Below are 26,811 nucleotides of genomic sequence, written 5' to 3'. Positions count from 1 at the left end.
GGGCTGACGGGATTGATAAAGGGGACATGTTTGAAGCCTGGGCTCTCTGCCCTCATGCAAAGCAGCCTCCCTGCAAGCCTCTGGTGCCGCCTCAGCCCTGATCTCTGCTCCTCTGGGGTCCTGGGCCCAGCAGCCCACTCGCAGCTTTTTTCATCTGCCCCTCTGGTGCCGGGAGGAGGCTCGGGTCCTCACTGGAATAGCCCTCTGTGTCTGATTCTGTTGATACTCACTTTTGTGCCCAGGGGTGCCCAGAAACAGAGCCCCCCCCCCATGGTAGGGTACAGCCCCGCCAGGGTCCAAGGACGGCCCAGGTGTGAGGAGGGGAACATCTCGGCCTGGGGTCCCCTTGACAGGTGGGGACTAGGTTTGGGGCCTATTTGGGACTCAGTCTCGAGCTCCAGGGCACCCTGGAGCCAGGGAGGGCAAAGGGCAGCTGGGATGTCAGCGGTGAGCCCTGTCTTAGACCTTCCTCTCTCCCGGGGCAGAGCCCGAACCCAGCCCTCACCTTCTGTGTGAAGACCCATGACCGGCTGTACTACATGGTGGCGCCGTCCGCAGAGGCCATGCGCATCTGGATGGACGTCATCGTCACCGGAGCGGAGGGCTACACTCAGTTCATGAACTGACCACACCAGTCCTGGCGTGGGCCTCCTGGACCCTCGGGCCAGCCCGCCTGCTGCACGGCTCGGCCCCTGGAGAAGAGCCGCAGCCTGGGCCCCAGGCCGCGCAGGAGTGCTCCCAGAGCCCCCGTACAGGCCTTGGTACTGTTCTAAGGAGCGGGTCCTGGGAATGTCTGAGCTCAGGCCCCCTAAAGAACCAGCCAGCAGACAAAAAGTGGGGAGGCTCCCGGGAACTCAGAATTTGCAATAACCCTTCAGGGTCCTGCCCCAGGCTGCGGAACTGGCAGAGGGGGCCTCAAGCTCTGACCTGGCACCTGCGCTCCCCAGCCTGTGTTTGCTTTCGCAAAGGACAAGTGATGGTACCAGAATCTGCCAAAGATCCCCTCTTGCCTCAGCCCCCCCGTTGCAGGGGCCTTGGGGGCTGAGGAGAGCCACCTCCGGAGTGGGGGAACAGCTCAGGCGGTGTACTTCTCAAACCCCGCTCTCCCGCATTTTTGTTATTACTTTGTTCAAGGGCCAGAGACCTCAAGTGTCAGCCTTGAGGTCCCAACCCCATCCCCTGATCTCCATGGTGACTGCTTCCTCGCCATGGTCCCATACCCATGGCCGAGGCCCTGTGGCTCCGCCCATGCTTCAACCGTGGGCCCATCTGAGGGTACGTACCGACATCTCTCCAGCTGGGGGGAAGGGACCAACCCCCCCCCTCCAGCCCCCAGTCCAGCCCTCTCCCTTCCACTCGTGCCTTGCTTAGAGCCAGAAGGGACGAAGCTCGGACATCCAGAGACTGGAGGAGGAGGGAAGCGGCAGGGAGAGGCGGCTGGACGGGTTACGGGCAGGCTGTGTCTAACGGGTGGAGGGCTGCTCAGACGCCCCCGGGGAACCTGAGCAGGAGAGGAGGCGGCAGAGCGAGAGGACCCTGAGGTCTGGCTGCCCTCCCTTCAGCCTTGGAAGGGTGACAGAAATGGGGAGCAGAGGACCAGGCCACCAGCTGTCTGGCCTCGGCCCTTCATGCCTTAACACTAAGCCCACCTCCCTGCCCACCACTGGGCCATGGCTACTGGGCCCCGGGCTGGGTGATTTTCAGTATTTGTAAGCATCTCAACAGAACAATAAAGCATTTGGAGTATGTGTTTGGGAAGCCAGGTTGCATGGGGTATGGGACTGTGTCCCCACAAAACAGGACGTCCCCCTTACTGATGTTCCAGGAAGGACAAGGGCCCAACCCATGACTTCTAGGTCCCTCCCCTGACCCCACTCCAAGGACTGGCTGGGGGTGGGGGATGGAAGATGAAGAGGCAGGCGAAGGTAGGGACTCACGCAGAAGTTTAATGAGGCAGACGGGGCAGGAGGCAGGGGGGGCTCCAGGAAAGCTGTCTGGGTCCCCGAGCTCAGCCGGTCACCATAGCGGTCCAGGAGCATCAGGACCACTCCACTGGTCCAGCCAAAGCCCTCCTGGAGAGAGACAGGGTCAGTGGGGCAAGATCTCTGGGGAAGGCCCTAAATCCTTTTAGGGGCTGTGAGATCCCCACCCAGAGGCTCGAGAACTGCCCAGCCCCAGGGGTGCAAAGGAGCTCCAGTCAGCCTCCTCCCTGGGGACCCACATACATGGGAGGAAACCGAGGCCCAGACAGGGGAGGTCATGGCCAGTTGTGGGGACAACACAGCCAGCCCTGGAGTTCCCAGTAGGATGTGGGCCCACTCACCTGAACTTCATACTCCCCTCCACCACCTGGCTGACCACCGTTGCTGATGTCATACTGGGAACAAAAGGACAGGCTCTAAGGTGGGGCACCACCCCCAGGCTCCCCACCTCAGCCCCCCAGGGGGAGCAAGAGATGGGAGCCCCTCTGGGAGAAGCTGCTCTGGCCTGCAGCTCTGACCCCTGCAGTGCCCAAGAACGGCCACCGGGCGTCACCACTGTCCCTGGGCTTGGCAAAGCCTGGCATCCCCCCAGCTCACCATGGGGAGGAGCCCAAGAGGCTCTGGGCTCAGGAGCAGCTCACCTTCTCAAACATGGCTGACTTTTAGGAGTAGAGACCTCAAAGTTGGTTCGGATCCAATTCTGAGCCAGCTGGAAAGCCACTTCCTGGGCCCGAGGTGAAGGAGACTTGGCCAGACCTAGGCCCCACCCCAGGCAGGACACTGAATCTCCTGAGTCCCCTGGGATGGCCAGAGCCTTACTCTCCTCAAGGAGGGAAAGAGGCCTGGGCCCTAAGACCTCCAACGTGAGCCACATGAAAAGCCAATGTGCTCCTTCCCCAGGGCCTGGCTTTGGAGGGAGAAAGGACGGCTGGTTCCCTCTATCAAAGGTCTGCTGAGTGGGAAGCCAAGAGACCAGAAGAGCCAGAGAAAGACCCCATGTGCATTGTTCACACCTCCCCAGCACCAGGAGGCCGACCCTCCAGATGCAATGGGGAAAGGCCCTGGGATATGCCCCATCCCCACCTCCCTACTCCCTACCTTTGATGACCAGGTCCTGCAGGGGGGCCCAGGCATTGGGCAAGCCCCACTGCTGGCCTGTTTTCTGGAGAGAGGTCGGGATCCCGTACTCGTAGGTCAAGATCTGGCTGTCCTAGAAGGTTCCAGACATTTCTAGGGCTGTGGGTGGGGGCTGGATGAGGAGCCAAGAGGCTGGGCCCTCCTCAAGCCAGATGTCCCCCCTTCCTGGGCTTTGTCCTCTTGGCTCACAGTTGCCCCCTGGTGGCTCCAGCGGGACCCGCAGGCTCAGACCCAGGGGTGGGACAGGAGGGGGTGGCTGCCACTTGCTAGAGGTCCCTAGTTCAGACTCAGGGAGAGAGCAGGTGGTCCTGCCCCCAGTATACCAGCCCGCTCTGCTGCCCCCCTCACCTCCAAATACTTTAGGGCCTTGTCCACAGTGTCTGGGTCAGAGGAACAGACCAGAGAGGAGTGAGGTTGGATGGGTAAAACTCCAGGTTCTTCTTTCCGTTCTCAAGGTCATAGTCAAACCAGGCCCCTTTCTCTTCATCCCACAGGATGGCTCTCATGGCAGCCAAGCGCTGTTGTGACAGATTTCTGTACTTTGTGGCTTGGATGTCGTTCCCTGGGGTGACACTGTCTTTAGGCTGAGCAACCGAGGTGCCTGACCTTGGGTCCCATGCCTTCCAGAAAGAGGTCAACCTTGGCCGCCTCCTGTTTTCCTCCCCAAGGGCTAGAAGTCCTGACACCAAGGGGACATGCAGACCTGGAGCCCACATTTCCGGCCTCTAGGATCTAGGAGTTCCTGAGCCATGGCCCTGTAGGGCTCTCAGGACCTAAACTGGCCTGCTCCCGGGTCCGTCCTAGGAGAGCACTGGCCGTGTGTATTTCCCTAGCTCCAACAGGTCCGAGGGCAATTGTTGGGGGAGAGAGAATGGAGGGAGTTTGAATGTGTGGACTCAGGTGTCCTCTCATAGACCCTAGAAGTCCCTCCCAGTAAGAAAGGGAGGGTGAGTGGAGAGTGGGCTCCATGCGTACTCTTGCCCTGGGGGTGAGGTACGGAGCAGGCTAGGAGGCTGGAGGCCCTTCATTCAAGGTCCTACTTCCAGCTCCACGGCCAAGGCTGAAGCAGGACCCAAGCCGCCCCTCCTGCTGGCTCACCCAGTCTGGAGTAGAAGATGCTCATCAGCTCCTCTGCCTGGCACAAGAAGGCATTGAGGTCAACAGGCACGAATTTGCTGGTGCGGATGCTGCTGAGCGATGTAGGGTCTGGGCTTCCGACAAGCCACCATGAAGAGAAGTCCCATCCAGACTCAGCCCCAGCCTTGAGCTCAGCCCACAGAGCCTCCCGGTCCTCTGTGAGGACAAAGCAGCAGGGGATGGGGGGCGGGGGGGGTGGCAGGGAGGGCCAGGGCTCGACACCCAACACCAGGCTCTCAGCCCCACCCCGATCCCTGACCTTGTTATTGCTCACCTTCTGGCAACGTGTCTGCCAGCTCAGCATCTTTGCCGTAAGACTCTGGCCTGGAAGAGGAAAGTGGGCATCCTGGCACTAGGAGCCTCTAAGTGCAAGCTGGAGGCTAAGCCATGTTGCTCCAACTGCCCTTGGATTGCCCTTCGTGGGCCCTGGATTGCCCAGGGCTTTCAGTATCAGCATCTGAGAGGCAGGGCTAAGTCATGGCCCTCAGACCAGAGTGAATCACGAGAGACCGAGAGGTGGGCAGGCGGCTCCTCACCTGGGTCCCCCATAAGGGACAGCATAGTGATTCAGGACGTAGCCCCCCCCCCTCCCTGGGCTCACAGAGATGGTCCTGTTCTCCATCCAGAAGTCCAATTCCAAGGCTAGGCTCCCGAAGTTGTCCCTGGGGTGGAGCCAGGCACCGCGGCAGCCCAGGCACGGGGGCCCTCAGTCCCACCCTGGGAGGTCCCAGTAGGGCGGCCTGCGGGGCAGCAGGGGGGCCGGGGGGCCCACCGGAGGAAGGCGGTGTCGGTGGGGGTCACGTAGCGGTCCATCCTGAGAGTCAGGAGGGGGGCTGGCTCGGCTGCAGGTAATACACGCGGGCCCCGTTGGGGACGTGTCCGTAGCTGCCAGGAAGGACGCGGGCTGAGGTGCGTCTGCCCAGCAGCGAAGGCCAAGGCCAGTCCGGCGCCAAGCCCTTGGCACCCCCTTCTCCGCCCCAGCCTTGAGGGGCCCGCCCCCCCTACATCCGCACCAGGTCCGGGAAGTTCTGCAGCATGCCCTTCACCGTCCCGGGCAGCTCAGACAGGAGCAGCCCCTCCACCACCCAGTAGGAGTCCCTGGGGAAACGGACAGCTCACGCACCGGCCTGTGCACCCGGGCCAGTCAGGGTGCCCCCCTCTGCCCGGGACAGCCCGCTGGCCCCGGGCTCCCCGACTCCCGCCCTGCAGCCCCGGCCGCTCACCAGTAGGAGAACTCCACCAAGCGCCCGCCAGGCACGCTGAAGGCGTGTGCCGAGTAGATCAGAGAGAACTGCTCCGGCTGGCTGAGGACCTCTGGCCTCACCGGCAGTCGGGACGGAGGGCACGGGGAGCCCCCAGGCCCCGCCGTGTGGAGGCCCTGGCGGCCGGTGCGTGAGTTCTGGCTCTGCGGCTGGTCAGCCGTGTGGCTTTGGTCAAGGCCGGAGCCGCCGCAAGCCAGGTCTGCTCGGCCCCACAGGCCGGCCTCTGGAGTCCCTGCTAACTCAGCCCGGCCCTGGCAGGGGCTCACCAAGCGGCGGCCAGTATCAGGACCAGGTAGGGGGACCGTTTCCTCCACTCCCCTTCCCCCATCTCTGCTGCCACCACCCAGTCCTGACCTGATCAGCTCCCGGAAGAGAGAGCCTAGGTGGGCAGCCTGGAGGTGGCAGGTGGGGGTGGGGGAGGATGGTGAGGGCTTCAGGGAGGAGGTGAGAAGTTAGAAGTAGACATTCCCTTCTCCCCCTCCAGAAATTCTTCCTAGAGAGCTCCATTCAAGGACCCAGTGTGTGCTCTAAGGGCAATGGGACCCCAAACTGGCATCCCCCTCTCCCAGCTCCATCCCCTGGGCTGAGACCCAGGAGTGGATACCTTCTTTCCCAGTTTCTTCCAGAGCTGGTGGAGCTGCCCTGCCCAGGCTTGCAGCTTGGGGTCTGAGATCTTCTGCAGGAACCGGGGACTGGAAGAACGCCGACCGCACAGGGTTCAGGCAGGCAGGCCTGTCTGAAGGGCCCCCTCCTGTTTCCTGTCCAGGAGCTACCTGTCCTTCCAGTCCTCAGGAGTCCAGGACCGCAGCTCCTGCCCCACGGCCTGGAAGTGCTCTTGGACGAAAGCCTGCAGCTGCTGTGGGGGGTGCTTGGGTTGTGGGCAGCGGCCAGCTCACCAAAGCGCTGCAGAACCTGGTCAGGGGTCCAGGCGGCAAGGAGGGGTCAGGTGGACCCTAGGAGCCCCTCCCTGATGGAGGCCCCTCTCTGCCTCGTCTTGCCCTCTGTCATCTTTGGTGCAGAAGCTTTAGGAGGTGGGGCCCCCCTGTGCCTCACTTGGAGCCGAGGACAGTGGCATGTCCACAAACTGCTTGTCATCCCGGTAGAGCCTGGCCATCTGCATTTGGTGGAGTCCCCGTGGCAGTAAATCTGGCTGCGGACAGTGTCGGGGAGGGGGGCAGGTCAGGTCACCACCATCAGGGGAGAAGAAAGGCTCGAGTCTGGGCACGTCCCCTGGCCCGGGGCTGTCAGTGTGCCCGGGGAACGTGCGCGCCCTTGTGTGGTACGGGTGTGTGGGTGCTGGAGACATACCCCGCTGAGAGAACGAGGCGCGCCCTCGGCAATAAAGGATTCAAACAAGGGCCCAAGCCCACACTGGTTGGTCATTTGGCAGAGTGGACACCCAGTGGACAAAAGGAGAGGACCACTTGAATCAGTGACACATCAGAGCGGGTGGGACCGACTGTACAGCGGCCCTGGGCGAAACCGACCAGAGGGCTTCAGGCAAAAGCCTGTAAGTTACCCCCAGCGGCGACTGCTCAGACCTCGGGCCAGGGAATTTGCGCACGCGGCGTGGGATATGCAGAGCTGGTGGAGCTGCCCTGCCCAGGCTCACAGCTTGGGGTCTGAGATCTCGGGAGACAGTTACCAGCCCGCTATTGGGCGTTTATGGAAACCTCCTTCTGCCTGGAGGACAGATCTTCCTGTGACCGTTAGTACCGACGGTGTCCTGAGTGACGTCTCTGATGAAGAAGGCGGTGCCCCAGAGAGTTCCTTCCTACGTGGGAAGGGTTTACACAGGAAGCGCTACACGCGCACCGCACGGGCAGGTGGCCTCTTCTCCCGCCGGGCTGCGGGAAGCTCCCGAGGAGTCGCGGGAGGAGCCCTGTGGCGGCTCCCCACGACCACCAGAAAGCTGCTTGGCCGCCGACGGCAGTGCGAAGGCGGACAGACAGCATCTCGTTCGGAAGGCTACTGCACTCTGCCCAACTGATGGGAATCTCTGAAGAATATAAGAAAGGTCAGCTCAGTGGCCTAAACTGCATGCTCTTTCCCTTGCAGTGATGGAAACACTGAACGTGAAAAGCTCCTATGTTGCTTTTAAGTAGACTCCATGCCCAGCATGGAGTCCAACACGGGGCTTAAACCCACAACCCTGAGATCATGACCTGAGCCGAAATCAAGAGTCGGACACTTAACCGGCTGAGCCACCCAGGCGCCCGTGTTGGGGTGTTTATGGACTCAGGGGAAGGGAAAAACTGGACTAGGAAAGGGGATGCTCGCATGGGGCATGAGCCTCAGGAAATCACTCCGGAAATTCAAGGGGCCCGTTAAAGTAGCTTTGCATTCCTGACTGTAGACGAATATGCTTAAAATACTGTATTGGAACAGAAGATACTGTGCCAACTGGGTCAGCCCATGGTTCCCACAATGGGCCAAGAGACGTGTCAAATGGGCACAGCGTGTAACGTGTCACCCTCCGAGTGCTGGCCTGATCCAGAACTGGAACACAACTGACACATCTGTGGTCTGAAGCAGGGAGAGAGAACAGCATGAAGGGCAGGCTTACACAGCGTCACAAGCATATGCTCACACTCAGCATGGGGTGGGGGCCAAAGGAGGGTCCCCACGGGATAGAGTCGTCCGCTTTTCTGGGGGATACGAGGAGAGGCTGATGGCAGGACTCTACAGTTCTTTCCCACATCATCTGCACTGACCTTGAGCCCACTAGGACCCGACCTGCCACTGTGGTGTCGGAAGCATGAATGGTCCGTAAGTAAGAGACTGTAGCTCTCTTTTCAAATCCTGACAGGTTGGGTTGTGCCCACGCCTCATGGGGCTAAGCGGGGGCTCACAGTGAAAGGGGCTGTGTTGCTCAGTGGCGGGAAGAGCCCCCCATTCGGGGCTGTGTAACTCTATCTCCTACGGCCCTCACGAGGCTGGGTGTGCTGCCAGCGAGCTAGACGAGAGCAGTGGCTAAAGCCAACATCCCTTCCAAAGGGGGAGGAGTGGAGTGAAAATCAGTGCCACACAGACAGGAGAAAGGCAGCTGAGGGCAAAGAGATGAACAGGCAGGTGTTCAAGGGAAACGGGCAGTCTGGCACGGCACGAGTGCCTGGAGGGAGCGAGAGGTTACCTCGGTCCTTAGCACAATCGCAGGGGATGCCTGGAACCGTGGGGCCCCGCGCCTGCCCTGCCCAGCCTGCCTTTGGAACCTGACAACGTTGATGGAAGCCAGCAAACAGGGCCGGAGTCGCTCTGGGAGACATTCTGGTCTCAGGATATGACGCTGAGCTAGAGTAACTGTTGACGACTGAAGGTGACCCGAGTGATGGGCCAGCGTCTTTCAAGTTTTTAGATTACACCTCCTATGAAGGGTGTCATCTGGGAAGGAATTTCCTGACACTACTCCCCACTGGGTCTTTGGACTGGGTGGTCTACAAGTCTTGGCAGATGAATTGCCCTGTATACAACTATAAACCTTGAAAATCAAATACTTATAAAAAGGCCCCTGATTTGGGGGCACCTGGGTGGCTCAGCCAGTTGAGCATTTTTTTTTTTTTTTTTTTTTTTTTAGAGAGAGCAAGCAAGCAAGTGCGAGTGCAGGGAGGGGGCAGAGGGAGAGGGAGAATCTCAAGCAGACTCCATGCTGAGCACAGAGCCCGATGTGGGGCTCAATCTCATGACCACCCAACTGAGCCACCCAAGCGCCCCAAGCATCTGACTCTTGATCCCAGCTCAAGTCTTGGTCTCAGAGTCATGAGTTCAAGCCCCAAGCTGGGCTCCATGCTGGACGTGGAGCCTGCTTAAAAAATAAAGTCCCCCAATTTTAATGGACAAAATATAGCAGCATGTGCAGTGTGCTGTCCGCACAAACGCAGATCACCCGTTTTTGTGAATAGAAAGCTATTAAACAGAACAGAAAAAATGGGTTTCTTGTTGGATGAAAGCAATAGGCATCGTATAGTCTATCCAAATTCCCATGGGGAATAACCCCATCCTGAGATGAGGAAGGCTATGGGAGGCCTCACGGCATACCTCACAATAAATTGCACCTAGGCGTGACTACCACTTATCTCAGTTTAGTATGGGGGACCCCCATTTCTGGGTACCAAACATGTCTCCCAATGGCATTTGGGCTTTTAGTACCTAATGGAAACAACACTGGACCATGAGACATAAGAGGGCTGGGGGGTGGCTGGGTGGCTCAGACAGTTAAGCGTCCGACTCTTGACTTCAGCTCAAGTCATGATCTCAGGGTCATGAGATCGAGCCCTGTGTTGAGCTCTGCACTGAGCCTGGAGCCTGCTTAAGATTCTCTCTCCCTCTGCCTCTGCCTTTCTCCCATGTGCTCTCTCTCTCTCTCTCAAAAAAAGGGGGGCGCTTTGGGGGAGACAGGTCCCCCATTGTGGAACAAACTGAATTTGCTTTTAATGAGGAGAGGCATTCAGAGGAAAAAATATTAGCTAGAATAAGCAGATTAGAAGGAGTTCTCTTCCAGGGGGAAAGTAAAGGCTGGGAGTCAGGCTGGATAATGAGGCTTTAGTGAAATGCATCAGGCCAAGGCAACAGATAAGGCTGGCTGATGCCAGGGCCCAGCACCGGAAGGGGGCCTGCACCCTCAGCCAACAGAGCCTCTTGACTATTTGAATGCTGACAGAAGGCAAAGTAGCCATGAGGCAATGGCCTTCCATACGAGCTACTGAGGCTCAAGAGCCATGCCTGTGGGAATCTTCTAGACCTGCAAACCACGTACTGTGGACACATGTACTTGAGCCCGACTACGACTGCCCTTGCTCCGGAAACAGATAAGAAGACACACCCTGTCATACAATCAGCAGGGACAGAACTATTCTGAATACCACCTGTGTCCTCCCCCAGGAAGGAGGTGGGCCCTGCTACGAACAGCACAAAAAGGAGACCAGTCTCTGTGCCAGGCTGTGAGCTGAGACAGGGTGACTAGCTTTCCCTCCAACCGTCTCAGAACCCAGAAATAACAAATCATAATTTGTTGTAATAAATAATAAAATCACGGCTACCTGTAATGACGTCTGTCCATAATATTTGGTATAAGGGCAAGGTTTGAGTCTACGGAGAATACCTAACTCTTCCAGTTTGTTCTGTAATGGAACTCCATTGTACTATGACCATACCAGGATATGGTCTAATACTGGTATTAGCGGTATGATTCAACCACCTTATGTAAATAAGCCATGTAATACCGATATTCATGCCTGCATATGTTCGGAGGTGGAGTTAAAACCTCCTCAGGGGTCACCTGGGTGGCTCAGTCATTAAGCATCTGCCTTCAGCTCAGGTCATGATCCCAGGGTCCTGGGATCGAGCTCCACATCGGGCTCTCTGCTCGGTGAGGAGCCTGCTTCTCCCTCTCCCTCTGCCTGCCGCTCCCCTTGCTTATGCTCTCTGACAAATAAATAAAATCTTAAAAAAAATTATTCTCTAAACAACGCCAGTGTATTACCATCTCGCACTACGGCAGATGTAAAGTGGAAAAGGAAAGTCAGAATTACTAGAGTCTCCTACAGTCACGATTAGTCTAGTGAGCATCATCTGACCAGAACGTCTCCGGATGAGGCCACTCAGGTTTGCAGGCTTCTGTTTGCTCTGGTCGGCTCCAAAGCCGGAGAGGTCTTGGCAGTACATACATTCACCCTTTCAGGCATCTGAAACTAAGAGGCAGCATCCCTTCTTGTTCTGAGCCTCTTGTAAAGTGTTAATGTAACAGTGGATTTCTCCCACTACATTATTATTAGTCCATGTATTCATTTCTTTACCTTCAGCTACTATTTCTCCTTCTCTCCATTTACATCCAAGCTTTTCTAGCTTTGGAGAGGACCTTGCGTTCGGCCGCTGGTCCAGACTGCAGCAGCGACGCGAGTCTAGGGAGCCTCCCGCGGTCCCCTCTGCTCACGCGGAGTGCTATCCCGTGCGCTCACTCCAAGCGGGCCCTTCCCACCCCTAGGCCTGAGTGAGGCTTGAATACAGCCGCTGTCAGTGACCCCACTTAGCCAGATGGGGCGAAGGTGCACCGCACCGCGTCCGGCTCTTAGGACCCTCCCGGAGCCCCTCTCGGTGAGTGTGAGCGCACGCTGGTGAAGCTGCGTCGCCAGCCCTGCTTGTCTGGATCTCCCCGTTTCAGACAGCCAATGTTTTAATGGTCCATTCCAGCTCTCTATCGAACCACGGCTCGGAGGATGAAAGTGGGTTCCCTGGTCTGAAAAAATGTAACTCAGTGGTCCAAATCAGTGCGGTATCTTCTGGTCTGGTCCTATGACAGTATTTTGAGCATTTATAGCGACACCTAGCGCAGAGTGCGGGCTCCCGCCCGGGGTCTCACCGGCCAGCTCCACGCGTGTCCTTTCCCTCAGGGAACCTGCCCGGTAGCCCGTCTCTTTTGTTGACAGAACAGCTTATTGGCATTTTGTGCCTCAGGGGGCGCAAGGGCCATGCATCTAGATCCGGCCCACCTCCCAACATCCCATCGGTTCACGACCCCACGTGGCATCCTCACGTGAACACACTGGGATACCCACTTGCTGGCTCTACTTTCCGATCTAGGAAGGGGGTTCTTCTGATGGGCACCAGCGTGTTCTACTTTAATGAACTCCTCAAATTCACAATAACTTCCACAGGACTGTGCCACACATGGGTGATGTTTCTATAGACCACTCTCCCATTGTCCTTCTGCCTGACCATATGGCCAGGATGGTGGCCACCAAGAGTAGATAAAAACCCAAACACAGTAGCAAATAGTATGCAGTTCAGCCCACTGAGCTGATTTGGTGCTTTTTGTTTTTGGGGTTTTTTTTTAGATTTTATTTATTTATTTGAGAGAGTGAGTGAGCACGAGCAGACGGAGAAACAGAAACAAGCAGACTCCAGGCTGAGCCTGACGCGGGGCTCGATCTTACAACCCTGAGATCATGACCTGAGCTGAAATCAAGGTCAGATGCTTAACCGACTGAGCCCCCTAGGCGCCCCTGGTATTATCATCTCTGGTCATAGCGGCAGCCTTCCAGTGCAGTGTGGTCACCTTGGAACAACCATCCATGAACAAAGCAGCTCTTTGTTGGTCCATCAAGAGTTGTTTATAGGGCACCGTCCATGTGGCAATAGAATCCAGCACTCCTCAGGTGGTTCCAAAGTCAGTTCTAAGGAACAGAGTCTACCTGCTCTCAAACTCATGGAGTTAACTCTATATTCCCCCCCGTAGTCTGCTCCTGCATAAACCATTCCCACTGCATTATGGAACTCTTCCGGGCACTGCCCTCCCTCTTAGATCATTTCTCCAACATCACCCAAGATATTATGGGTGTTTCAGGTTTTAAGATTATCTTCTATCTTGGGGTGCCTGGGTGGCTCAGTTGGTTAAGCATGTGACTTCAGCTCAGTCCTGACATCAGGGTCCCGGGATCGAGCCCCGGGTCGGGCTCCCTGCTCAGCACGGAGCCTGCTGCTCCCTTTCCTTCTGCACCCCCTAACCCACGGGCTCGTGTGCTCTCTCTCAAATAAATAAAATCTTTTTTAAAAAAGATTATCTTATGTCCTTCAGAGGGGCAGTCTCAATATCTGATAACAAGCTAGTAATTGCCTCTCAAATGGACATTTTTCTAGTCCAAAGTCTGGAAGGCGTGCTCGGAGGGGCCCCAAGGCTTCTGCTGTAAGCCACCCTCTAGGCTCCACAGAAGGGTGTGACCTGTGTGACCTCAGGCAATCTTACTAGTGCCCGTGTGGAATGTCTAACACAAGAAGTAGGGGCGCCTGGGTGGCTCAGTCAGTCAAGCGTCTGCCTTCAGCTCAGGTCATGATCCCAGGGTCCTGGGATCGAGCCCCCTGTCGGGCTCCCTGCTCAGCGGAGAGCCTCTTCTCCCTCTCCCTCTGCCTGCAGCTCCCCCTCCTTATGCTCTCTCCCTCACTCTCTCTCTGTCAAATAAATAAATATAATCTTTTAAAAAATTTTTAAAAATACAAGAAGCAATAGTGTGATGGGCAGATTCACATGCCTTTTGTTTTATGCTACCAGCGACTAGAAACATTCCTCGCTTGGACGCAATGTCCACCCCTGTAACGCATTCAGGCAAAATAGAGGCAATCTCTTCACATGAGAAGTGTTCAAACACCAAAGAAACTTTCACCTCAGCCCCTTTGACCCTGGTGTTCCTAACCATGGCTTCACTGACAGGTTTGGATTTTACAGTACTAGATAGAGTAAGCGCTCCCCAGCCAGACGTGATAGCCACTCCTAAAACACATTCGGGGGAAGGAGAAACTACCCCTTGACATCAAGTCTGTCTAAACATTCCAATTTCCATCCAAACATTCACCTTAATCCCACCAACTCTTGCATTTCTCCGTCCTCTCAATCTGACTGTGGCCCCTTTCAGGGCTTCACCCGGGCTTCTGATATCACAGTGCACAGTCCAGAATCTTCTCTACCCTCTGACGATCTGACTCACATGCATAACACTTTGAGTCTCCAGCAGGGGACAGAGTTAAGGGACCCTAAGCTTTTCACCAATCTTTATCTTGATTAAATTGCAGGACCTCTGCCTCAGGAGATGGGAGGTCAGGTTTCTTCTCATTACCATCTTTGCCTTGCAAAGTTTTTTCCTAATTCCTCCAAAGTAGGGTGAATAAAACAGATTTGTTTAGGTCCCTTGTTTTTTGGGGGGCCTACAGGGGCTCTCACTGGTCCACTAAACTTCGAAGAAGTGCTGCATTAACACCTTTGTTTTGACCCTACTTGCAGCTGCTATATTCACCCCATTTCTCAATAGCTGTTTAAAGATCCTACCCTGCTGGGACGAGTCCATTGGCTCACTCCCTGTCTATCCTATGCTCTTGGAAATTGGTCTAGCCTGCTTCATTATTTGTTGTTTTAGAATAGTTTTTTTTTTTCCTTTGGAAACGGCTCTGAAACTAGTGGCCATAGCTCAGGCCAGCCAGAAATGGGATCCTGCCCCACACATTCCTTAGGCAGGGGCCCCGAGACGAGAGGCTGAGGTTTGGACTGGCCAGAACCAAAGCTTGGCCCATCTCTCACTTTCATGTTTGTTATTATAGGATAATAATAACCCAGGGATTGCATTTTTAGATTTCTTATTATTCTGCACTTTCTTAGGCATCCAGTGAGCCAACACTCTGGGAGTTGGACCCATCATCTCCAAATTCCATTGCTAACCTTCACCTCCAGGAACCGATCACAACACAGCTGCTGTTCCAAACCATGGGTGACCCGCAGCCATCCAGGAACCAAAGGGTGCTCATCTCCTGTCCTTTCATCTTGCTTTCCCCGGGCCACATGTCCTAGCCAGGCAAGGTCCTTCCAGCAAATCACACATTTTCTGACATCCACTACAGTACTACAATCCAGTCTTGGTACTAACCAATGAACTCCGGCCATGGGCACAGTCCCCGAGACGGCCCTCATTCCAGCCAGCAGCGGTCAGTTCGGGGGGCCCCAAACTACACCCACTTCTGACCAACTGGCTACAAATTGGGAGGTTCCCCAAACCCATCAGTTTCAATAATGTGCTGACTCACAGAAGGACCGAGGGCTCCCCAGCATCACTCAGACTTAGAGACCGAGTAATTAAGTACTCCACACCTCTGTCACGAGCCCCAGTGACAACCCTGAATGCGAAGCCCGGGTGAGCTTCCTGGCTGGCCGTAGCTCATGCATGATGTCACACGTGTTGCTGGAAAAGGTAAGTTCTATTCATACAAATCCACTGGAAGAGGACAACTGGAGCCTGTGTTTCTTCTCTCCTGGACTCTGCCCTATGTGCCTTTTACCTTTCCTGATTTTAGTCCAGATCCCTTCACTAAAATAAACGTAACCCCGGATGTAACTATTTGGTGAGTAGTCAATCACCAGAGCTGGGGGTGGTCTTACCAACCCCGGACATAGTCTTCTTTCCATACTTTTGGAAACCCACCTCATGCTTGCAAAACTCTTGATCACACAGCCTCTCCGAAATCCTTATTACAACTGCTCAGAACAAAATCTATGAATCATCCTGGGTAATCCCTTTCCCTTCATATTCCTCGATCATCAGCAAGTCCTATCAGCACCCCCTGCAAAATATATCCCATCCTGAACCACTTCTCACCTTTCTGGTCCTACGCCCGAGCCCTGGTCCTCTTCTCTCCCCTGGCCTGTTCCCACTTCTGTCCTGGCCACAGACGCCTTCTTCCTTGAATCATGACCTCAGAGCCTTTGCACTTCAGTTCCCCTGCCTGGACGGGCTTCCAGATCTGCACAGAGATGATGGTTGCTTCCACAGTTCAGCTCAACCATCTCCTCCGCAGACACCTTCCCTCTCCATCCCATCTGAGACACCCTCTGCTCACCACGAGCGGCTCCCTCATTGCATCTGACTTTTAGCTGTGCTTCTATCAGTACTCTCCTTGCTAATTGTGTAAGTGCCCCGAAGACAGGGACCTCGTTTCTCTCGCTCGCTGCTGCAGCCCAAGGGACATAGTGAGAGCTCAAGAAACCCACTTAAATGAGAAATGGATGATGCCCTGTGAGCCCAGGAAGCAGGACAGGCTCACTTATCTGTCTTATTTGGGGATGGGAACTATGGCTCTGGAAAGAGGTTTGACTTGGCTCTTGGTCACCGAGGTCAGAGGTTAAACTTAGGAGCACTTTTCGGGCCCTGACACTGCCTCTCATCTCCAAGCTGGGGAAACTGGAAACCCGGCAGAAAGTTTCCCAGAACAACGGGAGGAGAGCCCCCCCCAGTCTGAGGAGGAGCTTGGAGCCAGGGGCGGAGGAAGGGAGGGCGGGCACTGGAAGGTTGGTGCCCGGATCAGGAGGCAGCCCCCCTTTCCCCAGCACTGGAGGTCCGGTATCCGGCACAGAGCCCTGCTACACCAGGAAAGCTAATTTCCTTCCCTCCTCTTCCCTCCCAAGGGCTGAACCCCCAGCGCCCGAGATCTCATCCCAACCTCCTGACCCCGACCTTCCTGCCCCAGCCCCAGCTGCCTTCCCCACTCCTACCTGTCACAGGGTGGGGTCAGGGCGCCCTGGGACCCCAGCCCCAACAGAAGCAGCAAGCACAGCTCCTGGGTCTTCCCCTGCACGGTGGCTGTGGCCGTGGCCCAGGAGTCCGCCCTGGCACCTCTCGCTCGCGGGGACACAGCCTGATTCACCCGCCCACCCGACGCAGCCAAAGTCCACGTGTGGGGTGTCGCCGCCTGAGGGGCTGGATGCCAGGTCTGTGCACTGCACCTTGCCGCTCCTGCGCTCAGCTCACAGAGGCCAACCCCTGCCCCCACCTCGTACTTGTTCTTTGTTTTCTTCGTCTCCGCAGGTGCCGCCGGCACGGGCCCTTCCCTCAGAGTCATGTGGTGGGGTGGCAGAGGGGGCAGCGGGCACAGGCGTGTCAGGGGCACATCTGTGACCCAGATGCCAGGGGCTCAGCCCCAAGATCACCACTGCAGAGAGTTACCTTTTCCTTTGACATTTCAAACAGAACGGCTCAGGATTCTGTCCCAGCCGTGGCGCGCGACCGGGGCACACGAAGACGCTGCAGCAGCGCGGAGACTGATGGCTCAGGCCTGAAATGACACGGGGCGTGTGCGCGGCGGGGAGTGTGCGCGGTAAGGGGCGTGCTGTGAACTGGTCACCACCCGAGATTCGTGACTGTGTGACCTTTCCTTTACGACTCAGGCTTGCTGTCCACACCCGAGCAGGGTCTGCCACAGGACGAGATGGCCCTGTCCCTCCCCACCGGACAGGTCACCTCTGCCCTGTTTGCCCCCCTCCTTGTGGACACCCCTGCCTCCAGATGCTACACACTTCCTTCCTTTTTTGTGTATTTTTTTAATCTAAATTCAATTACGTAACGTATAGTATATTATTGGTTTCAGAGGTAGCGGTCAGTGATCCACCAGTTGTATATACCACCCAGTGCTCATTCCATCACGTGCCCTCCTTCACGCCCGTCACCCAGTTACCACATCCCCCACCCCCTCCCCTCCAGGAACCCTCAGTTTGTTTCCTAGACTTAAGAATCTCTTATGGTTTGCCTCCCTATTTTCATCTTATTTTTCCCTCTCTTCCCCTATGATCCTGTTTTGTTTCTTAAATTCCACATACGAACGAAATCATGTAATTGTCTCTCTTATTTTGCTTAGCATAATACCCTCCAGTTCCATCCACATCATTGCAAATGGTAAGATTTCATTTTTTGATGACTAATATTCCATTGTATGTATATATGTGTGTGTGTGTGTGTGTGTGTGTACACGCATACGGTATCTTCTTTATCCATTTATCTGTCAATAGACATCTGGGCTCTTTCCATCGTTCAGCTGTTGTGGACATTGCTGCTATAAACACTGGAGTGCAGGTGCCTCTCTGAGTCACTATGTTTGTATCCTTTGGGTAAATACCCAGTAGTGCAATTGCTGGATCATAGGGTAGCTCTATTTTTAACTTTCTAAGGAACCTTCATACTGTTTTCCAGAGTGGCTGCACCAGCTTGCATTCCCACCAACAGTGTAGGAGGGTTCCCCTTTCTCCGCATCCCTGCCAACATCTGTCGTTTCCTGAGTTAATTTTAGCCATTCTGACTGGTGTGAGGTGGTATCTCATTGTGGTTTTGATTTGTATTTCCCTGATGATGAGTGATGTTGAGCATTTTTTCATGTGTCTGTTGGCCATTTGGATGTTTTCTTTGGAGAAATGTCTGTTCATGTCTTCTGCCCCTTTCTTGATGTTCTTTGGGTGTTGAGTTTGATAAGCTCTTTATAGATCTTGGATACTAGCTCTTTATCTGATAAGACATTTGCAAATATCTTCTCCCATTCTGTAGGTTGTCTTTTGGTTTTGTCGACTGTTTCCTTTGCTTTGTAAAAGCTTTTTATCTTGATGAAGTCCCACTAGTTCATTTTTACTTTTGTTTCCCTTGCCTTGGAGATGTGTCTACCAAGAAGTTGCTGCGGCCAAGGTCAAAGAGGTTGCTGCCTGTATTCTCCTCTAGGATTCTGATGGATTCCTGTCTCACATTTAGGTCTTTCATCCATTTTGAGTCTATTTTTGTGTGTGATGTAAGGAAATGATCCAGTTTCATTCTTCTGCATGTGGCTTTCCAAACCTCCCAATACCATTTGTTGAAGAGACTTTTTTTCCATTGCATTTTCTTTCCTGCTTTGTCAAAGATTAATTGACCATAGAGTTGAGGGTTCATTTCTGGGGTTTCTATTCTATTCCATTGATCTATGTGTTTGTTTTTTTTGTTTTTTTTTTTTTGTTTTTTTTGTTTTTTTTTTTTTAAGATTTTATTTATTTATTTGACAGAGAAAGACACAGCGAGAGAGGGAACACAAACAGGGGGAGTGGGAGAGGGAGAGGGAGAAGCAGGCTTCCCGCCGAGCAGAGAGCCCGATGTGGGGCTCGATCCCAGGACTCTGGGATCATGACCTGAGCTGAAGGCAGACGCTTAACGACTGAGCCACCCAGGCGCCCCTATGTGTTTGTTTTTGTGCCAATACCATACTGTTTCGATGATTACAACTTTGTAATACAGCTTGAAGTCCAGAATTGTGATGCCACCAGCTTTGGTTTTCTTTTTCAACATTCCTCTGGCTACTCAGGGTCTTTTCTGGTTCCATACAAATTTAGGATTATTTGTTCCAGCTCTGTGAAAACTGTTGATGGTATTTTGATAGGGATTGCACTGAATGTGTAGATTGCTCTTGGTTACCTAGACATTTTAACAATATTTGTTCTTTTGATCCATGAGCATCCTTCCTTCCTTTTTAAAAATGTTTCTTGTGCTTAAATAGATACCACATAAAATCTGCCATTTCATCCATTTTAAATTACAGAATTCAATTTACATTATATTCATAGTATTTCCCAACTATCACCACTATTTATTTTCAAAATGTTTTTTAAAAAGATTTATTTTAGGGGCGCCTGTGTAGCTCAGTCATTAAGCGTCTGCCTTCCGCTTGGGTTATGGTCCCAGGGTCCTGGGATCGAGCCCCGCATCGGGCTCCCTGCTCAGGGGGAAGTCTGCTTCTCCCTCTCCCACTGCCCCTGCTTGTGTGTCTGCTCTTGCTGTCAATAAATAAATAAATCTTAAAAAAAAAAAAGATTTTTTTTGGGGGGGAGTGCACGTACACAAGTGGGAGGGGCAGAGGGAGAAGAAGAGAATCCTAAGAAGGCTCTGCTGAGAATGGAGCCTGATGAGGGGCTCAATCTCACTACCCTGAGATCACAACCTGAGCCGAATGCAAGAGTCAGATGGATGCTTAACCAACTGCAGCACCCAAGCACCCCATCAAAACTTTTATCATCCCAAAGATACATCCTATAACATCAAGCAGTAAGTCCTCAGTCCTCTCTCCCCACGGCCTCTGGAAACCACTATTCCACCTTCCATGTCTATGAATTTACCGTCTTGATACTTCATGTAAGTGGAATCACACAATTTGTGTCCTTCTGTGACTTTTGCAGTATTCAGTGTAGAAGTCTTTCATCTCCTTGGATAAGTTTATTCCTAGGTATTTTATTTATTAGATGTTTGCACATGTGATGGCTTCTTAAATTTCCTTTTCAGATTGTTCTTGGCAGGTATATAGAAATGCAACTGATTTTTGAGTATTAATCTTCTGCCTGCAGCTTTGCTGAATCTATCAGACCCAGCTTTCCTGTGGATCTTTTGGGATTTTCTATATATAGAATCATGTCATCTGTGAATAGATAAATTCTTCCTTTCCAATTTGACCTTTTCTTTTTTTCTTTTTTTTGGTCCTGTTCCTTCAGCTAGAACTTCTGGTACGGTGTAGACATCCTTGTCTCATTCCTAATTTTAAAGAGAAAGCTTCCAGTCTTTCACCATTGTGATACTACATGTGAGTTTTTCATAAATTCCCTAAATTGCTCTGAAGAACTTCCCTTTTATTGCTAGTTTTTAGAATGTTTTTGTCATGGAAGTGCTGGGTTTAGTCAAATACCTTTTCTGCATCAATAATCATGTAGGGTTTCTTTCCTTTGTTCTATTAATGCAGTGCATTACACTGACTTTCTTATGTTGAGCCATCCTTGCATTCTTAGGATAAATCTCACTTACATGGTGTGTAATTCTTTTACTATGCCATTGGATTTGGTTTGCTAGTATTTTGTTGAGGATTTTTGCATCACATACATAAAAGATAACAGACTGTAATTTTCTTGTGAGATCTTTATATAGCATAAGCATCAGGTATTGTTGGCTTCATAGGAGGTGTTAGGAAGTGTTTCATCCTATTTTGGAAGAGTTTGAAAAGGATTGGTGTTAACTCTATTTTTATCATTTTTTATTTTATTTATGTGAGAAAGAGAACAAGTGGAGGGGAGAGGCAGAGCGAGAGGGAGAAGCAGGCTCCCCACTGAAGGCTTGATCCCAAGACCCTGAACCGAGGATGCTTAACCAACTGAGCCACCCAGGCGCCCCTTTGACTCTTCTTTAGACATGTGGTAGAGTTGGCCAATGAAGATGTTGGTCTTGGACTGTATTAGGATTCTCCAGAGAAACAGATACAATAGAATTAGTGTGTGTGGAGACAGAGACTGAGAGTTATCTTTAAATTTCTGCTTATGTGATTGTGGAGGTTCGCAAGTCCAAAATCTGCAAACTAGGTCAGCAGGCTGGAGACCCAGAGAAGTCTAAAGGCAGTCTGTTGGGCAGAATTCCCTCGTCTTCTGGGGAGGTCAGTGTTTTTCTGTTAAGGACTTCAACTGATCGGATGAGGTCCACTCACAATATGGAGGGTATGAAATGAATAAAGGAAAATCTCATTTCAAAATATAGTTGGGAAGTCCTGAAGGGGGCATGCTCACAGAGGTACCACTCTTCAAAGCTAATTTTCCATATCCCAGCAGAAGGAAAGGTTTTTCTCTTTGCCCAGCAACCCAGCCAATGAGAACCACCACAGCTCAGCCAATGAAAAGTCACTACAACCACAAATCCTTGCTCTGTTTGGAATGGAGTTTCACTCCAAACTGCCCCTCTCAACTTCCTTCTTTCCTCTATAAAAGAACACTCCTCCTCTTCTGTTGTCTGGACTTGCCTATGGTTTGCATGCCCTGAATTGCAATTCCTCTGCTATTTCCAAATAAACTCATTTTCCTGTAAGCTAATTGGCTATTTTTATTAAGGTGACAAGGTTAATTTACTCAAAAGTCTCCTGATTTAAAGGTTAATCTAATCTAAAAATACCTTCCTAGAGACATCTAGAATAATTTTTGACTAAATATTGTGTTACCGGGATGCCTGGGTGGCTCAGTCATTAAGTGTCTGCCTTCAGCTCAGGTCATGGTCCCAAGGTCCTGGGATCGAGCCCCACATCAGGCTCCCTGCTCGGCGGGAAGCCTGCTTCTCCCTCTCCCACTCCCCCTGCTTGTGTTCCCGCTCTCGCTGTCTCTCTCTGTCAAATAAATAAATAAAACCTTTAAAAAAAAAATTTAAAAAAAAAGTTACCTTGGCCTAGCCAAGCTGATACATGAAATTAACCATCACGTGGAGTTTTCATTGTTGGGTGGTTTTTGATTATAATCTCTTGTTATAAATCTGTTGAGATTTTCTATTTCTTCTTGCATCAGTTTGGATAATTTGTGCGTTCCTAGGAATTTGTACATTTTGTAGTGGTTATCCAATGTTCTCAGTTTTCTCTATTTTTGTAAGGTCCGTAGTAGTGTCTCCATTTGCTTTCTTCCTTTCTCTCTTTTTCTTTCTCTTTCAAAGATTTTATTTATCTGACAGAGAGAGACAGGGAGAGCAGGAACACAAGCAGGAGGAGTGGGAGAGGGAGAAGCAGGCTTCCCGCCGAGCAGGGAGCCCGATGTGGGGCTCGATCCCAGGACCCCGGGATCATGACCTGAGCGGAAGGCAGATGCTTAATGACTGAGCCACCCAGGCGCCCCACCATTTTCACTTCTGATTTTAGTTATTTGTACCTTCTTTTGCCTTTGTCAATTTTTTTCCATAGCTAAAGATCTATTTTCTTGGGGCGCCTGGGTGGTTCAGTTAAGCACCTGCCTTCCACTCAGGTCATGATCTCAGGGTCCTGGGATCGAGCCCCGGATTGGGCTCCCTGCTCAGTGCAGAGTCTGCTTCTCCCTTTCCCTCTGCTGCTCCCTCTGCTTGTACTTTCTGTCAAATAAGTAAATAAAATCTAAAAAGAGAAATTTAAAAATAAAGATCTATTTTCTTGATTTTTTTCCAAAGAAACAACTTTTGATTTGATTTTTTTCTCTCTTGATTTTCTATTCTCCATATTATTTCCTTATGCTCAATCTTTCTTTACTCTTCTGCTAGCTTTGGGTTTAGCTTGCTTTCCTCTAATTTCCCAAGGTATAAAGACGGTTATTGATTTAAGATCTTTTGTAATGTAGACACTTGCTCCTGTAAATTTCCCTCTGAGAACTGCCTTTGCTGCATCCCATAAATTTTGGTATGTTGTCTCCTTGTTTTCATTCATCTGTAAGTATTTTCTAATTTCCCTTCTTTGTGATTTCTTCTTTGACTCTTTGGTTGCTTAAAAGTGTGTCAATTTCCACATTTTCCAGTTTTCCTTCTGTTATTTATTACTAGCTTCATTCCATTACGGTTGGAGAAGATACTTTCTATAATTTCAATCTTTTAAAATTTACTGAGCCTTGTTTTATGGCCTAACATATGATCTATCCTGGAGAATGTTCTATGTGCACTTGGAAAGAATATGTATTCTTTATGTACAAACAGTACGTACCGTTGCTGGGTACGGAATTCTATATATATTAGGTCTGATTGTTTTATGGTGCTGGTCTTCTCTTTCCTTTATGATCTTCTGTCTAGATGTTCTATCCATGAAAGTGGCACTGGAGGCTCCAACTATTAACACAGAACTCCCAATCCCTTCAATTCTGTCAACTGTTACACTTTCACCCTGGGAGGACAGTGGTCTTGGCAGGGCTCCCTTCCTCTCTGCACACACAAAGCTCACAAAATAAGTGCCAGTATTCCTGTACTGTTTTCCAAAGTACCCAGGGGCATAAGATGATCTAGACTAGTATGTTCAAATTTGGACTTTTTTGGGAGGTGGTGTTTGATCCCACCTCCCTGCCCTCCTTCCCAGCACTTGGGGCCCATCGTAGCTGGGACACCGGGTCTGGGTGATTTTTAGTATTTGTATACCTCTCAACAGAACAATAAACAGTTTGGGAGGCCAGGTTGCATGGGGTATGGGACTGTGTCCCCACAAAACAGGACGTCCCCCTTACTGATGTTCCAGGAGGGACAAGGGCCCAACCCATGAGTTCTAGGTCCCTCCCCTGACCCCACTCCAAGGACTGGCTGGGGGTGGGGGATGGAAGATGAAGAGGCAGGCGAAGGTAGGGACTCACACAGAAGTTTAATGAGGCAGACGGGGCAGGGAGGCCCATCACTGTGGCAGGAGGCTGAGTAGAAGGGCAGCCGTGAGGCAGGGGGCTCCAGGAAAGCTGTCTGGGTCCCCGAGCTCAGCCGGTCACCATAGCGGTCCAGGAGCATCAGGACCACTCCACTGGTCCAGCCAAAGCCCTCCTGGAGAGAGACAGGGTCAGTGGGGCAAGATCTCTGGGGAAGGCCCCAAATCCTTTTAGGGGCTGTGAGATCCCCACCCAGAGGCTCGAGAACTGCCCAGCCCCAGGGGTGCAAAGGAGCTCCAGTCAGCCTCCTCCCTTGGGACCCACATACATGGGAGGAAACCGAGGCCCAGACAGGGGAGGTCATGGCCAGTTGTGGGGACAACACAGCCAGCCCTGGAGTTCCCAGTAGGATGTGGGCCCACTCACCTGAACTTCATACTCCCCTCCACCACCTGGCTGACCACCGTTGCTGATGTCATACTGGGAACAAAAGGACAGGCTCTAAGGTGGGGCACCACCCCCAGGCTCCCCACCTCAGCCCCCCAGGGGGAGCAAGAGATGGGAGCCCCTCTGGGAGAAGCTGCTCTGGCCTGCAGCTCTGACCCCTGCAGTGCCCAAGAACGGCCACCGGGCGTCACCACTGTCCCTGGGCTTGGCAAAGCCTGGCATCCCCCCAGCTCACCATGGGGAGGAGCCCAAGAGGCTCTGGGCTCAGGAGCAGCTCACCTTCTCAAACATGGCTGACTTTTAGGAGTAGAGACCTCAAAGTTGGTTCGGATCCAATTCTGAGCCAGCTGGAAAGCCACTTCCTGGGCCCGAGGTGAGGGAGACTTGGCCAGACCTAGACCCCACCCCAGGCAGGACACTGAATCTCCTGAGTCCCCTGGGATGGCCAGAGCCTTACTCTCCTCAAGGAGGGAAAGAGGCCTGGGCCCTAAGACCTCCAACGTGAGCCACATGAAAAGCCAATGTGCTCCTTCCCCAGGGCCTGGCTTTGGAGGGAGAAAGGACGGCTGGTTCCCTCTATCAAAGGTCTGCTGAGTGGGAAGCCAAGAGACCAGAAGAGCCAGAGAAAGACCCCATGTGCATTGTTCACACCTCCCCAGCACCAGGAGGCCGACCCTCCAGATGCAATGGGGAAAGGCCCTGGGATATGCCCCATCCCCACCTCCCTACTCCCTACCTTTGATGACCAGGTCCTGCAGGGGGGCCCAAGCATTGGGCAAGCCCCACTGCTGGCCTGTTTTCTGGAGAGAGGTTGGGATCCCGTACTCGTAGGTCAAGATCTGGCTGTCCTAGAAGGTTCCAGACATTTCTAGGGCTGTGGGTGGGGGCTGGATGAGGAGCCAAGAGGCTGGGCCCTCCTCAAGCCAGATGTCCCCCCTTCCTGGGCTTTGTCCTCTTGGCTCACAGTTGCCCCCTGGTGGCTCCAGCGGGACCCGCAGGCTCAGACCCAGAGGTGGGACAGGAGGGGGTGGCTGCCACTTGCTAGAGGTCCCTAATTCAGACTCAGGGAGAGAGCAGGTGGTCCTGCCCCCAGTATACCAGCCTGCTCTGCTGCCCCCCTCACCTCCAGATATTCCAGAGCCTTATCCACGACACCCAGGAGTAGCAGCTGTCCCCAAAAGAGGTGTGGCTGAATGGGTACAAATCCCAAGTCCTTCCATGTTCAAGGTCATAGTCAAACCAGGCACCTTTCTCCTCATTTCATAGGTAGCCTTCAAAAACAGCCCAGCACAGGGGCGCCTGGGTGGCTCAGTTGGTTAAGCCACTGCCTTCGGCTCAGGTCATGATCCTGGAGTCCCGGGATCGAGTCCTGCATCGGGCTCCCTGCTCAGCAGGGAATCTGCTTCTCCCTCTGACCCTTCCCCCTCTCATGTGCTCTCTCTCTCTCTCAAATAAATAAATAAGAAATCTTAAAAAAAAAAAAAGCCCAGCACTATTTCTGCAAATTTCAGTAATTCATGGCTTTGGAGGCATACTCTGGGGTGAAACTAGGTTTAGACAGAAGGCCCCAACCCTGTATCCTACTGCAGCTCTGTAGGAAGAAATTCAGGGGCGTGGGGGCAGGGAGATTAGAAGGGGAAAGTATTTCTAATTCTTCACCTCTTCCCTGAAGCCCTCAGCAGCCTCTCCCCAGGCAAACCTAGCCTGTCCAGCCACCACCAGGCTACTCAGACCTGCGTCTTACACCAGTGGTAACTGTTCACTCCCCAGCGGGGCTCTGTGTTCCCTGAGCTAATGGGGCCAAGCCTCTGCTTGGGAATAACTGCCCCTGCTGATTGTGACCTGTGGTCAGCAGTCTGTTAGACACTTCCGCCCTTTGTCTGAGGCTCAGAGAGGGCAGTGGTTTGCCCAAGGCTACACAGCATCTGTCCTCCCAGCCAGGCCTCAGGGCCCTGGCACCTGCTGGCACGGAGTGGTGCTCCAGGCTCCTTCCTAGCTTGGGCCGCTTCCTCACCCAGCCAGCCCCACAGGAACAAAGCCAAGCTCTGTTCCACTACTCCCCTCAAAATAACTGACAGCTGACCCCTCTCCCTCTGACACCACACTCACTGGTGCAGAACCAGGAGACAATGAACGGAGAAAATACCTGGCAGAGGCGCACAGCAAGCCCCACTGTGGTCCTACAGTTGCGCTCCCGACACCACGATCACGTACGTCTGCCTCACTGGGGAAACGGTTTAGGGTTAAAAATAACCCTACAAATAAAACTGCCAGGTATTTCGCCAACAAAAACGAGTTAATTTAGGAATAGCAGAGAACTGCAATCCCGCACGAAGAAGCTACGGGACAACCATGGGCAAGTCAGCACAACACAGGCGAGTTGCGCTCTTTTATGGAGGAAAGGGGGATGTTGGGAAGGCTGTTATAAACAAAAAGTCCATTG

General features: G+C 52.8%; 2 protein-coding genes across 19 annotated transcripts in view; one reads left to right on the top strand and one right to left on the bottom strand.

The window, feature by feature from the left end:
- The window catches only part of PHLDB1 (pleckstrin homology like domain family B member 1), a 44,628-nt gene extending 42,880 nt beyond the window's left edge, over positions 1 to 1,748 (top strand). For all 18 annotated transcript variants that reach the window (XM_078058892.1, XM_078058903.1, XM_078058891.1 and 15 more), the window contains one exon: positions 486 to 1,748. In XM_078058892.1, the coding sequence (XP_077915018.1) occupies positions 486 to 626 (141 nt within the window). In that variant the 3' untranslated portion in view covers positions 627 to 1,748. The remainder of the gene's footprint in view (positions 1 to 485) is intronic.
- LOC118550928 (trehalase) lies at positions 1,368 to 26,738 on the bottom strand. Its single transcript, XM_078057513.1, is given in 25 exon segments — positions 1,368 to 1,404; positions 1,876 to 2,072; positions 2,324 to 2,377; positions 2,624 to 2,653; positions 2,656 to 2,738; positions 3,081 to 3,192; positions 3,468 to 3,517; positions 3,520 to 3,681; positions 4,218 to 4,412; positions 4,531 to 4,580; positions 4,793 to 4,918; positions 5,029 to 5,083; positions 5,086 to 5,141; positions 5,262 to 5,354; positions 5,480 to 5,575; positions 6,109 to 6,210; positions 6,292 to 6,379; positions 6,382 to 6,430; positions 6,567 to 6,649; positions 6,652 to 6,668; positions 16,542 to 16,668; positions 23,919 to 24,096; positions 24,348 to 24,401; positions 24,648 to 24,762; positions 26,515 to 26,738. Coding segments are annotated over 24 exon segments (2,106 nt in total). The 5' UTR covers positions 24,660 to 24,762; positions 26,515 to 26,738.
- Between the last annotated feature and the right edge of the window lie 73 nt (positions 26,739 to 26,811).

The sequence above is a fragment of the Halichoerus grypus genome, chromosome 11 (genome assembly GCF_964656455.1).
Source record: "Halichoerus grypus chromosome 11, mHalGry1.hap1.1, whole genome shotgun sequence".
NCBI lineage: Eukaryota > Metazoa > Chordata > Mammalia > Carnivora > Phocidae > Halichoerus > Halichoerus grypus.
This window is presented reverse-complemented; position numbering and strand designations above follow the sequence as displayed.